Consider the following 17802-nt stretch of genomic DNA (forward strand, 5'->3'; position numbering starts at 1 on the left):
CTTGTGTTCCCTCTCTCGCTGGCTGTCTCTATCTCTGTTGAATAAATAAATAAAATCTTTAAAAAAAAAAAAAGAAAAGAAATTAAGCAATGGGAACAGAAATTAATCCAGAAAAAAAAAAGTTTGACTTCTTTGAATTCATTCCATAATCAGTAAATATTTGTCAATCCCACTGGATTGTGCCAGGCCCAGGCTTACGGCTGGGGACAGAGTCCCTTATCCCTGAAGGAGTTCACAGATTAGCTGGGGCAAGACCTATCTAGGGAAAGTTCATTCAAGCAGCCAGGGATTAAGTGACAGTAAAGAGAAACATCCAGAGCAGGTAGGATTTGGGAGGCACCGAGAATCTTGGGTACTATGCACTGCTGGTACCCATCTGCTAACTCAGCCACCAAGCCTTCTCCTACCTGCCAGTATTCCCACCATCTGGACCCCAACAATTCTTACTTGGATGACAGGAGCCCCCACCACACCCCACTGGTGTCCCTGCCTCCAGTCCTTTTCACCTCATGGCTACCACAGGTGGACTTTCTGACTGCAGCACCTGAGCTCTCCCCTTGATAAAGTCCCAAATTCTGCACTTCCCAGCCTCAACTCTGCCCCACCCTCACCAGATCCAGGGCTCTCAGCTACACCATACTCCTTGGAGGCCCCTGCCCACCATCTTAAGTTCTCTTCCTCCCAGTTGGTCCCCTTGGGAACTCCTTCCTGCCCTTTTCAGACAAAGCCCAGGAATCCTTTCTACTGAGCGGCCTTCTCAGGACCTCATACCTATCTGGAGCCTTCCAGTGAATACTCTTCTTGGGTCCTTTCCTAGTGCCTCAGGCAGCAGACGGGTCGTTACTGACAGCAAAACCCACCATTTCCAAAATCCCTTTCTCTGGGAATTGCAGAAGGTGCCACAGCAGCCGGCAAGGCAGACACCAAATAGTAGTGCTGGGTCAGAGGGGACAGGCGGCCACCTGCAGCCCCCTGCCCCCTGGGATGGGATGGGGAAGACGGGTAGCTGCTGAGCTGCAAAATAACCCAGCCTTTCCTTCCCCTGTATGGTCTTATGTCTGACAGACCCAGTGCCTCACAGCAGCAATCGTGTGTATCCTGGATGCAGTTATGGTCACCAAAAAGATGAGGGATAAAATGAGAAGAATCCTGGGGCTCGATTTCTAAAGCAGTTCCTCCCTGCTCCTGGAACCCAAGAAGTCACCCTGGCCAGGACCCACACCGGCACCCGGGAAAGCACCCACGCCGGCACCCAGGAAAGCAGGCACGCCGGCAGCGGGGAAAGCAGGCACGCCCGCATCCTCAAAACCACCCACTCCCACACCCTCAAAAGCACCCGTGGCGGCACCCGCAAAAGCACCTGCAAAAGCACCCGCGAAAGCACCCACGTCGACAGCCAGGAAAGCACCCACGCAGGCCCCCACCTCGGATGCCAGGCGCACATCCACCCAGGCATCCTCGATGGCATCCTCAAAGGTATCCTCTCGGCCATCCTCGCTGCCACCCTGGCGGAAATAAGCGGACACCTGACGCATCGGTTAAACATCTGTGCCTCGTCCCTCCCGCTCGCTAATCCCACCACTGAGCTTGTATGCTGTCACCCAGCCCGGCCCACATGCGATCATAAAATCAGGGCTTCTAAGTCGGGAACATTTCTTCTGCTTCGTGTTGCCTTGTGTAAAAGTCAAGTTACCTTTTTTTCGTGGCCGCTGCGCCCCGCGCGGCGCGGGGCGAGGCTGCCCCAGGGGTCGGTGGCCAGGGCCTTGACTCCGCCGGGGTTCCCGCCCACGCGACGCCCGCGGCTTGGGGGGGGGTCCCCCGTGGGGTGGGCGGCCCTGGAGGCCGCCGGCCCAGCACCCACTGAGGTCCTCGCGGTGTGACGGGGCGGCCCGGAGCCAGGTGAGGCGGCGCGCGGGGGAGCGCCAGGCGTTGGCGTTGGCCGGTCCTGGCGGTTGGCTGAGCGGGATCTCTGAGCGGGTCAGTCGGTGGGCAGCAGGCTCGCTCAGAGGCCAGGCCTGTCCGGGGACAGCAGGAGAGGTAAGGCAGGCGGTGAGAAGTTAAGAACTCCCACGCAAAACGGCTGACAAAGGCAAAAAGGGCAAACCGGGAGCCCCGGCGCCCGCAGCTGCGCCCCCGCCCCCTCCACCGCCGGACACCAAACCGGAAGACAAGAAAGACCAGGAGCCCAAGAAAAAGGAAAAGTCCGTGCAGCCCAAGAATGAAGTGGGCACGAGGAAGGGGTGTCGCCGCTACAAGTGGGAACTCAAGGACAGCAATAGAGAGTTCTGGGTTATGGGGCACGCCGAGGTCAAGATCCTGAGCTTCGTAAGTTGGTCTGGTACCCCTGGGCAGGGGGTCCAACGATGGGAAGAGGGAGCAGGAGCAGGCTCCAGAGGGGCTCGAGAAGGGCTGTAGGGCCAGTGCGAGCCCTCCACCGTAGCTCAGGTGCGTGTCTCCCACCCAGCAGGGCTGCCTAATAGCTGCAATGATCATGTTCACGGGGACCACAGTGCACCCTCTCCTGACCCTCATCATCACCATGGAGCTGTCCGTCTTCTGCTTCTTCTTCATTATCTACACCTTCGCCATCAACAGATACATGCCCTTCATCCTGTGGCCCATTTCTGTAAGTGGGACGGGGTGGGGGTGCCTGAGACTGGGGTGCATTCACGCGTATGTCTTGGTACCTGAAAGTAACTGAACAGAGAGACAGGCGCCCCCTTCCACATTTGTGCCCAGGGCACGGGCTCAGCACCTCCGGTGAGGACAGGGTAGCCGCAGTTGAAGTTAGGGAGAAAAGGCTCAAAGAGCCCAGTTTGGGGGTTGGGGGAGTGGGCCTCTTTAGTAGTCCATCTGGTGGTCAAAGGAAGAGGTCTTTGCTTTCCTGAGGCTTTGCTGTCCATGGGAGCAGGGGAGGTGTAGCAACTGGCTGTTCCTCCCACTTCTGTGCCAGCTCACACTTGAGTGGGGAGATCACCCCAGAAGGTACCCCATCCCCAGAATTCAAAGAAGAAAACCAATCATCTTCCAACAAATCAGTAAAATAAAATGAAAATTTTAAAGAAGTCCCTTCTACAGCAGTCTAAGATCTCCAATGACTATCCCTGTAAAGGATGTTAAGCACAGGGGCATCTGGGTGGCTCAGTTGGTTAAACATCTGACCCTTGATTTTGGCTCAGGTCATGCATGACCTCAGGGTTGTGAGATCAAGACCCTGTAGCGCTCTGCACTGGGCATGGAACCTACTTAAGATTCTCTCCTTCTCCCTCTGCCCTTCCTCCATGCACATGTTCGCGCTCTCTCTCTCTCTTAAAAAAAAAAAAAAAAAAAAAAAAAAAAAAAGGATGTTAAGCCCAGCAGAATGTTAAGCCCAAAGCAGTCATCCATTGGAACGGGAGCTGGGCAAGTTACCCAACCACTTGTGGCCCCTGTTTCCTTCATCTGTAACATAAGAACAGTAATCACCTCTCATGGGATTGTGCCTGAGAAATAAATGCAAAATGCTTGATGCTGTGCCTGAGGACTCAGCGACCTGAATCCCTGGCCATCACCTGTGTAATCACAGAGCACACCCACCCAACTCCTGAACTACCGTCTCCCTGCACATTCACAGGGTGCCTCCAGGGCACTAAACTCAGGGTTTCACTCACTTTACATATGAAATGGTCTCAGAATGGCCAAATGACGTACCCTCAGGTACTTTAGCTAGTAAGTGGCAGAAAATGGATTCAAACCTAGCTTTGTCGGTAGATTCTGAGTCCCTAACTGCACTCTGTTCTGCTTCCTCATAAAAAATGATTGGGGCCCAGGGATTCATAGGTCTTAGCAGTATAGCGGAGGACCCCCAATATAGGGAGAAAGGAGAGGAGGACCAGATAAGACTCTTGGGAGAGGGATAAGCAGAGGACAAAGTAAAGGGACAGCCAGAGGGCAAGTTCCCAGCCAAGGAACTCAAGAAGATACTTTTAGTTCCAGCAAAATGAAAAATCAATAAACCTTGAAAATCCCCCTACTGCATCTACCTGAAACTACTAGGGAGAACATAAACACAGCTGCTGTAGCCGAATGGCTGGGCCGGCAGGGAAAAAAACAAAACACCCAAGTGCCGGAAATGAAAAACAGGAACGGTGAGCAATAAGCTGCTGAAGGGTGGGTGGGAACAGCCCCTGCAGTACTGCCCCAGGAAGCAGGAGTGGAGATTTTCCTACTCTTCAGTTAGAGGAGGTGAGCCCTGGGTCCCAAGCAAAATGGGGACGTAGAACTGAGACCCCTGCATAAGCAAGGACCCTGCAAAGACAGGGAAAAGACAGGCAGAGAAGACACCTTCCACCCACACAAAGGAACAAGAAGCCATGTTCACCTCTGTCTGAGCTCTGAGTGGAAAAAAAAGAAACAAATAGAAAAAGACCACCTTGAGAAAGAGAAATCTTGGGCCTGAAATTTGTACAGATTTGGTTTGAATTTTTACTACTTTCATCCTAGAAACCTTCATGCAGACTAGAAAACTTGTGCCTGGGAGTTAGCATAAAAACTGTTCCTAATGTAGTGATGTTCTGATGATGTCCTTGGGACTCCTGACAGAGACAAATGCAAAGTCACAGTTAAAGCATAAAGAGATTCTCACAGGACAGGTGGGGGTGGGGGGAAGGCTTGTCAAAACACACTTACAGTTCAAAACTACAAAACACCTGATTTTAAAATCCCCATGTCCAAGAATTGAGAATCGGCAAACACAGAAAATGGGAGGATTAGAACCCTGAGGATATGTGATTACTAGAAGAGCTGTCTGAAAATAATAAGAAATATATTTAAAATAATTAAAGATATAAACAGAGTCCTAAGAACAGAATAAGGCACTTTTTATTCTGAGGGCAGAATAAAAAGATTTTTTTAAAAATATAAAAATGTAATATCTAGAATTAAGCATACAGTTATTGAAATGTCAATAAATGGGTTATAAAGCATACCAGACAACACTGGAGAATTAGCAAGCCAAATGGTGTGGGAAAATTACCCAGAATATGGCACTGAGAGATAAAGAGAGAAAATATGAGAGAAGCTGAGATGGAGAAAATGGAATGAGAAAATCCATCATAAGCCTAATAGGAATTCCAGAAGAAGAGACTCAAAAGAATGGAAGAGGGGAAATACTCAAAGTGAAAATGACTGAGAACTCTCCAGACTTAATGAGTGACATCACTAAAAATGGCAGAATTGGGAACGCCAAAACTCTGTCTCTCCACTAAAACAACACTGTCAAAAACTGTCAGAATCAACCTTTTCAGAGCTCTGGATTCTAATTTTAAAAAGCTTATGGGGTGCCTGGGTGGCTTAGTTGGTTAAGCGTCCAACTCTTGGTTTCAGCTCAGGTCGTGATCTCAGGGTGTGAGATTGAGTCCCACGTCAGGCTCCATGCTGGGCATGGAGCCTGCTTGACTTTCTCTCTCCCTCTCCCCCTCCACCCCATTCACTCTCTCTCAAATAAATAAATAAACCTTTTTAAAAAACTTAAAACACAGGGTGCCTGGGTGGCTCAGTTGGTTAAGTGTCTGCCTCTGGCTTAGGTCATGATCCCAGGGTCCTGGGATCAAGCCCTGCACGGGGCTCCTTGCTCAGTGGGGAGCCTGCTTCTCCCTCTCCCTCTGTCTCTCCTCCAGCTTGTGCTCTCTCTCTCTCACTCTCCCTCTCTAAAATAAATAAAATAAAAATCTTAAAAAAAAAAAACAACAACTTACAACAACCAGGGAAATGCTTAATGAAGAAAGACGCTGTTGAATTTGCTAAGAGAGTCTTGTGGCATTTTAACATACCTACCCACCAACCCTCACATTCTAGCTTGTCCATTGCCATGAAGACAGTAGCCCACTTTCCTGGTCACATTCTTCACTGGTGGCAGAGGGAACAATACAGACCTTGTTCTCAAAAAAATTATGGTGGTGTGTTTTTACCTGTCTGGTGGCTCCTTGAGAGATGGGCCCAGGAACCTGACTTTGTTTCACCCTCCACAGAGCTTTTTCAGGGCTGAAACAGCCTCCTGGATAGCATTTGTCAAAAGCATTCAAAGGCATATCTACTAATTATAACCATCTGAGGCAAGAGAAATCAAATGAGGCAAGCAATAGACCAGAAGTTTGGGAAGGAAGAGGCTAAGGAAGGAGATTCAGTGCGGAATAAGAGCTTTGAAAACCTGCCACACATACCAGGGAATCCAGAAGTCCACACACATGCTGAGGGCTGGACACACGCTCTCAAAAGACCCTAAGCTTTTGCCCCTTGCTACCTTTAGGCTCTGCACAAGCAGAAAGTGAGAACAGAGTTCTAAACAGCCGGGACAAGTGTTGAAGGAGTGCCTCAACACAAAACCAACTTGCAAAGACTGGTAGAGAATTTTTGTTTGTTTTCAGATATTTAAGGAAATCTCTTTCAAATCACTACCTGACCATTAAACTAGTGAAACAGGGACTTCAGTGGCAGCACTGAAAGAATACAGTCTTTTTAAAAAACAGTTTAGAAAAAAGTCATTAAACATCCAATTCTCTACACCTCACAACAATCAGCAACAACAAATCCTGGGGAAGGAGAAGAATATGGTTTACAGAGTAACTACGTTATAATATTCAAAATGCCCAGAATTATAAAGTATGCAAGGAAATAAGAAAGTCTGTCCCATTCATGGGGGAAAAAAATTAATAGAGACTGTCTCTGAGAAGCCCAGATATCAGATTTACTAGACAAAGAGCTTAAATCTGTTCTTAAAATGCTTAAAGAACTAAAACCAGGAGAACAATTCATGAACAAGCAGAAAATGTCAGTAAAGAGAAATTATTAAAAGGAGCAAAAAAGAAATTCTGGAGCTGAAAGAATATAACTGAAATGAAAAACTGACTAGATTGGTTTAACAGTGGATTTGAGCAGGCAGAAGAATGAATCTATGAACTTGAAGATAGGTCAACTGAGATTATCCAGTCTGAGGAACAGAAAGAAAAAAAGAACGAAGAAAACTGATGAGACCTATGCAGCAAAGTATACTAACATATGCTGAATCCCAAAAAGAAGAGAGAGAAAGGGGAAGAAGGAATATTTGAAGAAATGATCAAAAACTTTCCAAATTTGATAAAAGATACAAATCTACACATCCAAAAAGGACCAAGTAGGATAAACTCAAAGCGATCCACACTGAGACACATTATAATCAAACTGTCCAAAGACAAAGACAAACCCTTGAAAGTCACAAGGGAGAAGCAACTAATTTCCTACAGGGCATCTTTAATAAGATTAACAGCCAATTTTTCATCAGAAACCATGGAGCCCTGAGGCAGTGGAATGATGTACTTAAAGTCCTGAAAGAAAGAAAACAAAACAAAACCCTGTAAACCAAGAGTTCTATCTTTCAAATTTGCTATCTGTTATGACTTGAATTGTGTCCCCTAAAAATATGTTGAAGTCTTAACACCTACTACCTGTGAACCTAAGCTTATTTGGAGATAAGGGCCTTTTCAGATGATCTGGTTAAGATGAGGTCATTACAGTGGGTTCTAATCCAGTATGACTAGTATCTTTATAAAAAGGAGAGCTTTGGACACAGAGACAGACATGTTCAGAGGGAAGGTGATGTGAGAAGACACAGGAAGAAGAAAGGAAGGTGAAACAAGCCAAGGAATACTTAAAGTTACCAGAAGTTAGAAGAGAGGCCAGAACAGATCATTTCCTAGCACCTTCAGGGGAGCATGACCCTGCCAGCCCCTTGACTTCAGACTTCTGGCCTCCAGAACCATGAGACAATAAAGTCATAAATTTGTGTTGTTCTTTTTTTTTAATTGTTGTTGTTGTTGTTTTTAATTTATGTTGTTCTAAGCCACTTAGTTGATGGTACTGTGTTATGGCAACTCCAGGAAATAAATATAATACCCTTCAAAATGGAAATTATCCTTCAAAAATTACCATTCAAGGGGCACCTGGGTGGCTCAGCTGGTTAAGCATCTGCTTTCAGCTCAGGTCATGATCACAGGGTCCTGGAATCCAGCCCCACATCAGGCACCCTGCTCAGTGGGGAGTCTGCTTCTCCCTCTCCTTCTGACCCTTCCCCCTGCTTGTGCTCTCACTCGCTCTCTCTGTCCCTTTCAAATAAATAAATTAAAAAAAATTTTTTTTTTAAAAAGTACCATTCAAGAGGCACCTGGGTTGCTCAGTCAGTTGAGCACCCAACTCTTGATTTCGGCTCAGGTCATGACCTCAGGATCATGAGACTGAGCCCCGCATTGAGTGCGGAGCATGCTTCCTTCTGTCTCTCTCTCTCTCCCTGTCCCTCTGCCCCTCCTCATGCTTGCACATGTGCTCTCCCTCAAATAAACCTTTTTTAAAAATTATCATTCGAAAATGGAGAAATTAAGACATTCCTAGATAAAACAAAAGTTGAGGGAGTCTGTTGCTAGTAGACTTGCCCTACAAGAAATGCTAAAGAGAGTTCTTCAGGCTTAAATGAGAGGACACTAGACAGTAATTTGAAGCCATAAAAGAATAAAGAACACTGGTAAAGGTAACTACATAGGTAAATACAAAAGCCAGTATTATTGTAAGTTAGGTTTGTAACTTCTTTTTTTCCTGATATGATTTAAAAGATGAATGCATAAAGCAATAATTATAAATCTATGTTAATGGGACTGTATGTAAAGATATAATTTGTGATAACAGAGTTTTTGTGTACTACTGAGGCTGAGTTGGTATCAATTCAAACCAATGTATAATTGGTATCAATTATAAATTCAAAAATTTATAATTTAAGATATTAATTGTAACCCCAAGGTAACCGCTAGGAAATTAACTAATGTGTAGAAAAAGAAATGAGAAGGGAATGAAATTGGTACATTACAAAAAATTAAACACAAAAGAAGGTAATAATGGAGGAATTGAGGAACAAAAAGATATGATATATAAAAAACAAAGATCAAAATGACAGAAATAAGTCCTTATCAGTAATTTCTTTAAGTGCACATGGATTAAATCTCTAATTAAGGCAGAGATTATCAGAATGGATTTTTTAAATGATCCATTTTAAAATGATACAATATGAACATAAGAGACTCACTTTAGTCCAAAAATACAAATAGTTTGAAAGTAAAAATGGGAAAAGGTACTCCACATAAATAGTGACCAAAAAAGAGCTGAGGTGGCCATACCAACATCAGACTTAATGAAAGACATGAATTCTCAAGAAAAATAAATAAACACAAAACCACACATAGGCATGTCATAGAGTTACCACTGATCACCAGAAACAAAGGAAAACTCAAAATCAAACCAAGAGAAAAGACAACTTATCTTAAAAAACAACAACAACAACAAAAACCCTCAAACTACTAGACTTAACTTCATATATTTCAACAGCAGTGACAGTGACCAGAAAACACTGGAATAATTTATTTAAAGGGGTGAGGTGGCACAAGAGTAAAATGAAGAAGTTTTTAAACAACGAATGAAACAATTTCTTTTCTCTAACTCTCACTGAAAGAACTCCTAGAAGATGTACCTCAGGAAGAAGGAAATTAAACCAAAAAGAAATGTACAGCATATAAAAAAGGAACAGTAAGCAAAGAGCCTAATGAGTGTGTGGATTGACCTAAATAAACATTAAGACAGAACTGGGGTTTTAAAAAATATATTAATAGTTTTGGGAGGTGGGGAGAGAACACTAGCAGCAGGAACACAGTAACATGTTAAGACCACAATAGTGGTGTATGATAACAGTGAAAAGTCATTGATTTGGAAGGACATTTGGCAATAATGTTAACAGTAACATATTAGGACATAATTCTGTATTCTGCTAAAGAATAGAATTCTCAGGTATATAACATCAAACCCATTGAGGGGAAAGAGTGAAAAGAGAATAGAGTTAATTCAATAGAAGGGAAAAGGGGGGAGGGGGGAACATGTGGTATATGTTAAATAGAAAAAATAAAATGGTAGAAATAAATCCCAATATGTCAGACATGGTGACAAATATAAATGGACTATAGTCTTCACTTAAAGAACAGAGGACTCTAAGAATAGATTTTTTTAAATCCAGCTATAAGAGATGGAAAAAATAATGAAAATACTAACTAAAAGAAAACTGGCATAGTTTTAATACCAGATTAAGCCAATTTTATGTGTTTTTTAAGTTTATAAAGATCACCACGTATAATAATTTTGAACTTGCATGCACCTAACAAAATAGCCCGTAAATATAAAAAAACAAAAAGGAACTTATTTATAAGGAAGAATTGGCAAACAGCAACCATAGTGGTAGATTTTAACATGCCTCCTTCAGCAATTGATAGCTTGATCCAATGACATTATTGAACATATGGAACCATACACTCAACAGAACAGGTTATATATTCTTTTCAAGTACACTTGGAACAATCATAAAAATTACCCTTGGGGCACCTGGGTAACTCAGTAGGTTAAATGGCCGACTCTTGATTTTGGCTCAGGGTGTGATCTCAGGCTCCTAGGATCGAGCCCCATGTTGGGTTCCACACTCAGCGGGGAGTCTCTTTGAGATTCTCTCCGTCTTGTTCTCCCTCTGCCCCTTCCCCTGCTCATGCTCTCTCTCTCAAATAAGTAAATAAATCTTCAAAAAAAAATTTTCCTCAAGTCACCTGGATGGCTCAGTTGGTTGGCTGTCTGCCTTCGACTCAGGTCATGATCGCAGGGTCCTGGGATCGAGCCCTGCTTTGGGCTCTCTGCTTAGTGGGGAGTCTGCTTCTCCTGCTCCTTCTGTGTTTTTCTCTCTCAAATAAATCTTAAAAAATTTATCCCCAATAAGACCACAAAGCAAATGTAGATAAATAACAAGTAATTAATATCACACAGTCCATATTATCTAATTTCAATGTACTATAATTAGAAATCAGTAAAATTTAACTAAATTTCCAAGTGTTTGGGGGGAAATCTAGTGTGTTCCCCAAACATATGAGGATTTAGCATTTATGTAGTATTCACAGATACTACCTGTAGAATGTCCCTAAACTATTCAAATTCAAATCTACATAATTAGAAAAGAAGCCTGAAAATTAATAGTTATAAGAAGGTACCAAAACAAAATAAAACAATGGAATTAAGAAGAAGGCAATGCCAAAGATAAGAGCTAAAATTAGTGAAATAGGAAACAAAGATCCATAGTGAGGACTAATAAAACAAAATATCTAGTTCTTTGAAAAAGACTAATAAAGTAGATGGACCCCAAGGCAGGGAAAAACAGAATGAACAAAGAAAAATATTAGTATAAAGATCAAGAAGAGGGCGCCTGGGTGGCTCAGTCGGTTAAGCATCTGCCTTCAGCTCAGGTCATGATCCTGGGTTCTCGGGATTGGGTCCCGCATCAGGATCCCTGCTCCATGGGAAGTCTGCTTCTTCTCCCTTTGCCCCTCCTCCTGCTTGTGTTCCAGCTTGCTCTCTCTAAATAAATAAATAAAACCTTAAAAAAAAAAAAAAGATCAAGAGATTTTTAAAAATTACAGGGAAAATGTGAATTTTTATGCCAATAGATTGGAAAGTTTAGATAACAGGTAATTTCCTAGAAAAAATATAACATAAAATTGACTCAAAAAGAAATAGAAAAACAAGTTATAAAAAATTCATCCATGTTTTCATCTGGCACTTGTTTCACTTTTTACATTTAAATCTTTTGGTTAATTTGGAGTCATTTTGGGAGCCTGGATGGCTCAGTTGATTAAGTGAAAGCCTTCAGCTCAGGTCATGATCCTGGAGTCCCAGGATCGAGTCCCACATCAGGCTCCCTGCTCAGCAGGGAGTCTGCTTCTCCCTCTGACCTTCCCTCCCCATGCTCTCTGTCTCTCTCTCCCATTCTCTCTCAAATAAATAAAAACTTTTTTTAAAGATTTTATTTATTTATTTGGCAGAGAAAGAGAGAGAGCCAGCAAGAGAGGGAACACAAGCAGGGGGAGTGGGAGAGGAAGAAGCCGGCTCCCAGCAGAGGAGCCCGATGCGGGGCTTGATCCCAGGACCCTGGGATCACGCCCTGAGCCGAAGGCAGATGCTTAACAACTGAGCCACCCAGGCGCCCCAGGAGAGAGAGAATCTTAAGCAGGCTCCACGCTCAGTGCAGAGCCTGATGTGGGGCTCAGTCTCCCAACTCTAAGATCATGACCTGAGCTGAAATCAAGAGTCAGACAATTAACCAACTGAGCCACTGAAGTGCCCCTCTAGCTTCATATCCTGATAACTATCCAGTTGTTCTACCCTATCACTCAATTTATTCATTTATTAAATAGTATATCTTTTCCCACTGATTTTATTTTTTTTAAGATTTTATTTGAGAGAGAGCAAGTGGCTCCAAGAGAATGAGAGAGAGCATGAATGGGGGCAGGGAGAAGGGGAAGGGGAGAGCAGTAGCCTCCCCAGTGAGCAAGGAGCCCGACGTGGGGCTCAATCCCAGGACCCTGGGATCATTACATGAGCCAGAGGCAGATGCTTAACTGACTGAGCCACCCAGGTGCCCCTCCCCACTGATTTTAACTGGCATTTTTTTTAACGTTAAAATCCCAAATGCAGGGTTTATTTCTAGACTTTACATTCAGTTTCACTGGTCTGTCCCTTTTATCTTCTCTTCTTTTAAAGGCTTGATAATATGTTGTATTATCTAGTAGACGTTTTATCCTAAAACCAGACATTATAAGGAAAGTAAAGTATATATGCCTAGCTTCTCTGAATGTGGCTATAAAAATCCTTAATAAAATATAAGCAAACTGAATCAAGTGATAATATAAGCAAGCAATACATCATGATCAAGCAGGGTATGTGTCAGGAATGCAAAGACGGTTTAGTCTGCAAAATTCTGTTAATTTACAATCTTGTATCTAAAGGAAAAAACCAAATCATCTCACGAGCTTCAGAAAAACTAGTAATTTTCAATACTAATTTTTAGAAAGCTCTTAGCAAACTACTTTAAAAGAGAACCTCCTTATCTTAATAATAAGTACCTACCCAAACCGACAGAAACCATTGCATTTCATGGTAAAACCTTACACGCATTTCCTTTAGTGATGTCTACTGTCCCTCCTCCTGTACAGTACTGTGCTGGAGATCTTAAATTAGTCACCATGTGACAAGAGAAAACAAAAGTGTCTGAATTGGGAAGGGGGCGAAAAACTAGCATGATTCACAGATAATACGGTTCTCTGCATAGAAGATCTAAGAGAATCTACAGTCAAATTACCAGAACTGCTTGCGTGCCACAAGGCAACCAGAGACACACACAATATCGTTCCTGAATCCTAGCAACGAACACAGAGAAAACGTGACTTTTCAAAGAAAGCATTTAAAACAGCAACAGAAACCCCAAGAAACTTAGAATAAACCTGTTCAAAGATGTGTAAGACTTTACACAGAGTTGATAGTTTATTAATAGACACAGAAGAACACTCTACATAAGTGCCCAGATACACCACATTTACAGGTCTGAAGAACGACTATCATAATCCCATAGTCATCTATAAATTAAATAAAAGTTCAACCTGACAGAGGTTGTTCCTGGAACTTTACAAGGTGATTCTAAAATCCTTACAAGGATGGACTCACCCAACAAGCTATCGGAATTACTCTGCAGCTTTGGTATTAGCTCAGGGATTGACAAAAAGACTAATGGAATTGTTATGGACTGAATGTGTACCCCCAAAATTCATAGGCTGAAATCCTAACCTCCAGAGTGACTAAGCTTGCAGATGAGGCCTCTGTAAGCTTGTACTTAAGATGAAATGAAATCCTAAGAGTCAGCCTCTGATCCAATAGGATTAGTGTCCCTATAAGAAAAGACAACAGAGAGCTCTCTCTCTCTCTCTCTCCCTCTTCCTCTCCCCACCCCCGCCTCCTCCCCACCCCACCCTGCACACCATGGAAAGGCCATGTGGGGACACAGCAAGAAGGCAGCCATCTGCAAACCAGGAAGAGAGCCCTCACCAGAAACTGACTATGCCGGCACCTTAACGGTGGACTTCCCACCTCCAGAACTGTGAGAAAATGTCTGTTGTCTAAGCCGCCCAGTCTGTGGTATTGTGCTAAGGTTGCCTGAAAAAACTAACACAGGAATAAAAAGAGAACTCAGAAACAGACCTATATACATATGGCAAGTTGGTATATGAAAGGTGGCATGATAAACAACTGAACAGAATATTTAATACATGTTCTTGGGAATGTGTGTGTGAGCGCGAGAGAGGGAGAAACTATGCATCACGTTAAAATTAAAACCTTACAACAGAAGACACCATAAACAAAATTTTTAATGCCAATAGAAAAATGAGATCAGGGATACGATGATAACCTTTTATTTCTTCTTCTTGTCTCACTGCTCTACCTAGGATTTCCCACACTCTGTTGAATAGGAGTGGGTGGTGAGAGTGGGCACCCTTGTTCTGTGTCTAATCTTAGAGGAAAAGCTTTCAGACTTTCACCATTGAGGATGACATTAGCTGTGGGCTTGTCATGTATGGCCTTTATTATGTTGAGATAAGGTCCTTCTATGTCTAATTTGTTAAGAGTTTTTATCATGGATGGATGCTGATTTTTATCAAATGCTCTTTTGTCTATTAAGATGATCGTATGATTTTTTTCTCTCACTGTACTAATGTGACCTACCACATTGATTGATTTGCGTATGTTTAAAACATCCTTGCATCCCAAGGATAAATCCTACTTGATCATGGTAAATGATCCTTTTAATGTGCTGCTGAATTTGGTTTGCTGGCATTTGACCAAGACTTTTTGCATTACGATCCATCAGGGATTGGCCTGAAATTTTCTTTTCTAGTAGTGTTCTTTTCTGGTTTTGGCATCAGGAAAATGATGGCTTCATAAAATAAGTTTGGGAGTGGTTCCCTCCTCTTCAGTTTTTTGGAAGAGCTTAAGGATTGGTGTTAATTCTCCTTTGGATGTCTGGTAAAAGTCACCAGTAAAGCCACCTGGTTCTGGGCTTTTCTTCATCGGGAGATTTTCGATTACTGATTCATACCAGGAGGAAATATTCAGAGAAGACAAGACAAGCATGTTCACTGCAACAGATTTGTAATAATAATTTCCTAAAAGGTAGAAACAACCTAATGTCTCTAATTTGGTTTGTATTTTGTATTCTCTAATTTTGTATTCATAGAATACATCAGTTAAAATTTGTGAATTCAATACGTATTTCTCAAAATTGATAAATCTCACAAACTTTGTTAAGTTTAAAAAGCCAATGCCAGGGGGTGCCTGGGGGGCTCAGTCCGTTAAGCATCTGCCTTCTGCTCAGGTCATGATCACAGCAGCCTGGGATGGAGACCTGCGTCAGGCTCCTTGCCCAGCAGGGAGTCTGCTTCTCCCTCCCTCTGCCCTTGAGCTCTTTCTCTCTCTCTTAAATAAATAAATAAATAAAATCTTAACACACACACAAAACCAAAGTTGGGGCACCTGGGTAGCTCAGTCAGTTGAGGAATCAACTTGATTCCAGCTCAGGTCATGATCTCAGGGTTGTGAGATCAAGCCCCGTGTCAGGCTCCGCACTCAGCATGAAGTCTGCTTGAGATTCTTTCCCTCTTCCCCAACCCCCGACCCCGTGCATGCACATGCTCTCCCTAAATAAATAAATATATAAAATATTTTTTTTAAAAAGCCAATGCTAGAAGAGATCTTTTATTTAAATTTGTGAAACACAAAACAGTATATACTGTTTGTGAATATAAAATATGGAGGAAAATATGAATACACTCTTGGAAAAGTACCTATTAGCTCCAGTGTGTGTGGCTGCCTCTGAGCGACGGTCATGAAAGGGCTAGAATGGGGACACTGTGGCTCCACAAAGTTTTACTGCTGGCATTTTTTTTTTTTTTTAGCAATCTAAGCAAATATTGCAAGATGTTAACATCTGTTCAATCTCAGTGGTTCGTGGCTGCTGGAGGCGGGAGTGGGGATGGGATATTTGAAATGTATTAAAATTCAAAAACCTGAAAAAGAAAAGAAAAGGCCCACAACAAATAGCTGGGGAAGCACAATTAACAGAAAAACAGCATCATGGAAACCAAAGGGAAGGGAGGGCCTGGTCCAGGGCTGCCAGTTTGGCTGCTGCCCACAGGATTAAGAGGGTGCACAAAATCTGGTCTATCATCACCCCACAAGTAATGCGGGAGGAAGCTGGCTTGCAGTGGCCATACTTTGGCCAACTCTAAGCTTGGCTATGCTGGGGAGTGGCCGTGCGTGGTACCTGCAGGGAAAGCAGTCCTTCTGCCCAGTCTGGAAACATCTGGACCTTTTCAGGTAGGTAAGGAAAACAAGTGTGGGGCAAGGGTAAGATTGAAGCCAGAAAGGATGGGAAGGAAGGCTGATGATGGAGGAGGTGGTGTGGCCTTGCCAAGGGCAGAGTGTCCAGGAAGTAAGGCAGGAGGGGGTGGGGGTAGGGGTGGAGGAGCCAGCTGCCAGGCTCCCAACTGGGAAGGCCAGAATCCAACAGAGCCTCCTGCCAGCGACACAGCCCACCCTGGATCCAGAGAGGGGAGCTGGGCCCGAGAGCAGAAAGATGATGGGGGGTTGTACTCACCATTAAACTGAATAGTTGCGCATTTACTTAAATGAGTATTGGAGGGGGAAAAAAAAAAAGGAACAACTAGCCACTAAATGTGTGATTTCAAAGGAGATGGCAGCAGAGGGGGCTCACGAAGGCAGTTAAGCAGCCTGAGCTTTGGGGCTCCACACAGAGACCCCCGCCCTGGGGACCACAGCATGTCCACCAGCTGAGGTATACTTATCTTCATCTGCGTATTTTTAAAATTAGGCAGATGTTTGGAAATCATCCCCTCTGGAGGAAGCAATGCCAGGTTGGGTGTTGATGGGGGTTTGGTTCTGGTTGAGACGGACTCTGCTATCTCCCATGCTCTCAGGACCTTCTCAATGACCTGTTCGCCTTCATCTTCCTTGTGGGGGCCGTAGCCCTGGCTGTGAGAAGCCGACAAACTATGCCCATGAACTACTTCATTGCTGTGGTGAGTCTTCCGTGTTGGGCACTTTACTTGCTCAGAAATCACCTCCTCTGGAGAACGGGTGTTTCCCCCTGACTTAAGGAAAGGACTTCTTTTCTTTTCACAAAATCTTGGGACCCATGCAAAGTTTAAAAGTAAAGTTGGCCAATGTTTCCAACGAAGAAGCTGCTTAAATAAAGATGCTATCCAGGGAGCCAGCAGAGCTAAGGGCTTCCTCCTCCAAGCTGCCCTACCCCCAGCCAATGGGCCACACCCAGGCTGGGTTTTAAGAGAAGACAGATGCCTGCCAGGCTGGGGGGGGGTGGATAGGGAGGCTGAGGTTGGGGGTGGGGGAGAGGCAAAATCAGAGTGTCTCTGGTCTGGAAGTTTGGGGGGACCAAGGGATGTGTTAACCAGCACCTGCTGACGAATTAGAAACAAGGAGAGACTATGCCAACTTTGGAATGAAGAGCAGAAGTTCATTCTTTTGTTTTCCAGATTCTTATCGGTGTGGCTGGACTTTTCGCTTTAATCGATATATGCCTTCAAAGAAAACATTTCAAAGGCAAGAGAGTCAAAAGGAATGCGCTGATTCCCCCTCCAGGAAAGGACCAAAAAGGTGAAAAGCCAAAGGAACCAGAAAAGCCACCGGAAAAGGCACCACCAGAAAAGCCCAAGGAGAAAGGAAAGGCAGGCAAGAAATGACAGGAAGAAGATCCTGGCTGTCAGAGTGACAGTGTGTTTTACTGCAAAATATGTGTCCACTGTCTGTCTTTTCTCTCTAGAATGGTTTTCCTTTCCATTCTAATAACCACCTTTG

The 17802-nt window shown here is 43.7% G+C and overlaps 3 protein-coding genes across 9 annotated transcripts in view; 2 read left to right on the forward strand and 1 right to left on the reverse strand.

The window, feature by feature from the left end:
• The window catches only part of LOC100481337 (CKLF-like MARVEL transmembrane domain-containing protein 1), a 24973-nt gene extending 23321 nt beyond the window's left edge, over nucleotides 1-1652 (forward strand). For 5 of the 6 annotated variants that reach the window (XM_034638780.1, XM_019798833.2, XM_019798834.2 and 2 more), the window contains one exon: nucleotides 1066-1652. In XM_034638780.1, coding sequence (XP_034494671.1) covers nucleotides 1066-1167 — 102 coding nt within the window. In that variant the 3' untranslated portion in view covers nucleotides 1168-1652. The remainder of the gene's footprint in view (nucleotides 1-1065) is intronic. The other variant, XR_004619089.1, reaches the window with a different exon arrangement.
• Nucleotides 1-17802, reverse strand: part of TK2 (thymidine kinase 2) — an 87096-nt gene that overhangs the window by 58005 nt on the left and 11289 nt on the right. The window contains exon 1 of one of the 2 annotated variants that reach the window (XM_034638772.1): nucleotides 1694-2067. The exons of the other annotated variant lie outside the window; for it this stretch is intronic. The gene's annotated coding sequence lies outside the window, so the exon portion shown is untranslated. Of the gene's footprint in view, nucleotides 1-1693; nucleotides 2068-17802 lie in introns of those variants that run through there. 2 annotated transcript variants of the gene reach the window in all.
• On the forward strand, nucleotides 1462-17687 carry CMTM2 (CKLF like MARVEL transmembrane domain containing 2). The gene is made up of 6 exons (XM_034639031.1): nucleotides 1462-1476; nucleotides 1900-1951; nucleotides 2063-2325; nucleotides 2468-2626; nucleotides 16905-17006; nucleotides 17481-17687. Exons 1-6 carry the CDS (start codon nucleotides 1462-1464, stop codon nucleotides 17685-17687), a joined length of 798 nt encoding a protein of 265 aa, XP_034494922.1.

The sequence above is a fragment of the Ailuropoda melanoleuca genome, chromosome 12 (assembly GCF_002007445.2).
Source record: "Ailuropoda melanoleuca isolate Jingjing chromosome 12, ASM200744v2, whole genome shotgun sequence".
Classification (NCBI taxonomy): domain Eukaryota; kingdom Metazoa; phylum Chordata; class Mammalia; order Carnivora; family Ursidae; genus Ailuropoda; species Ailuropoda melanoleuca.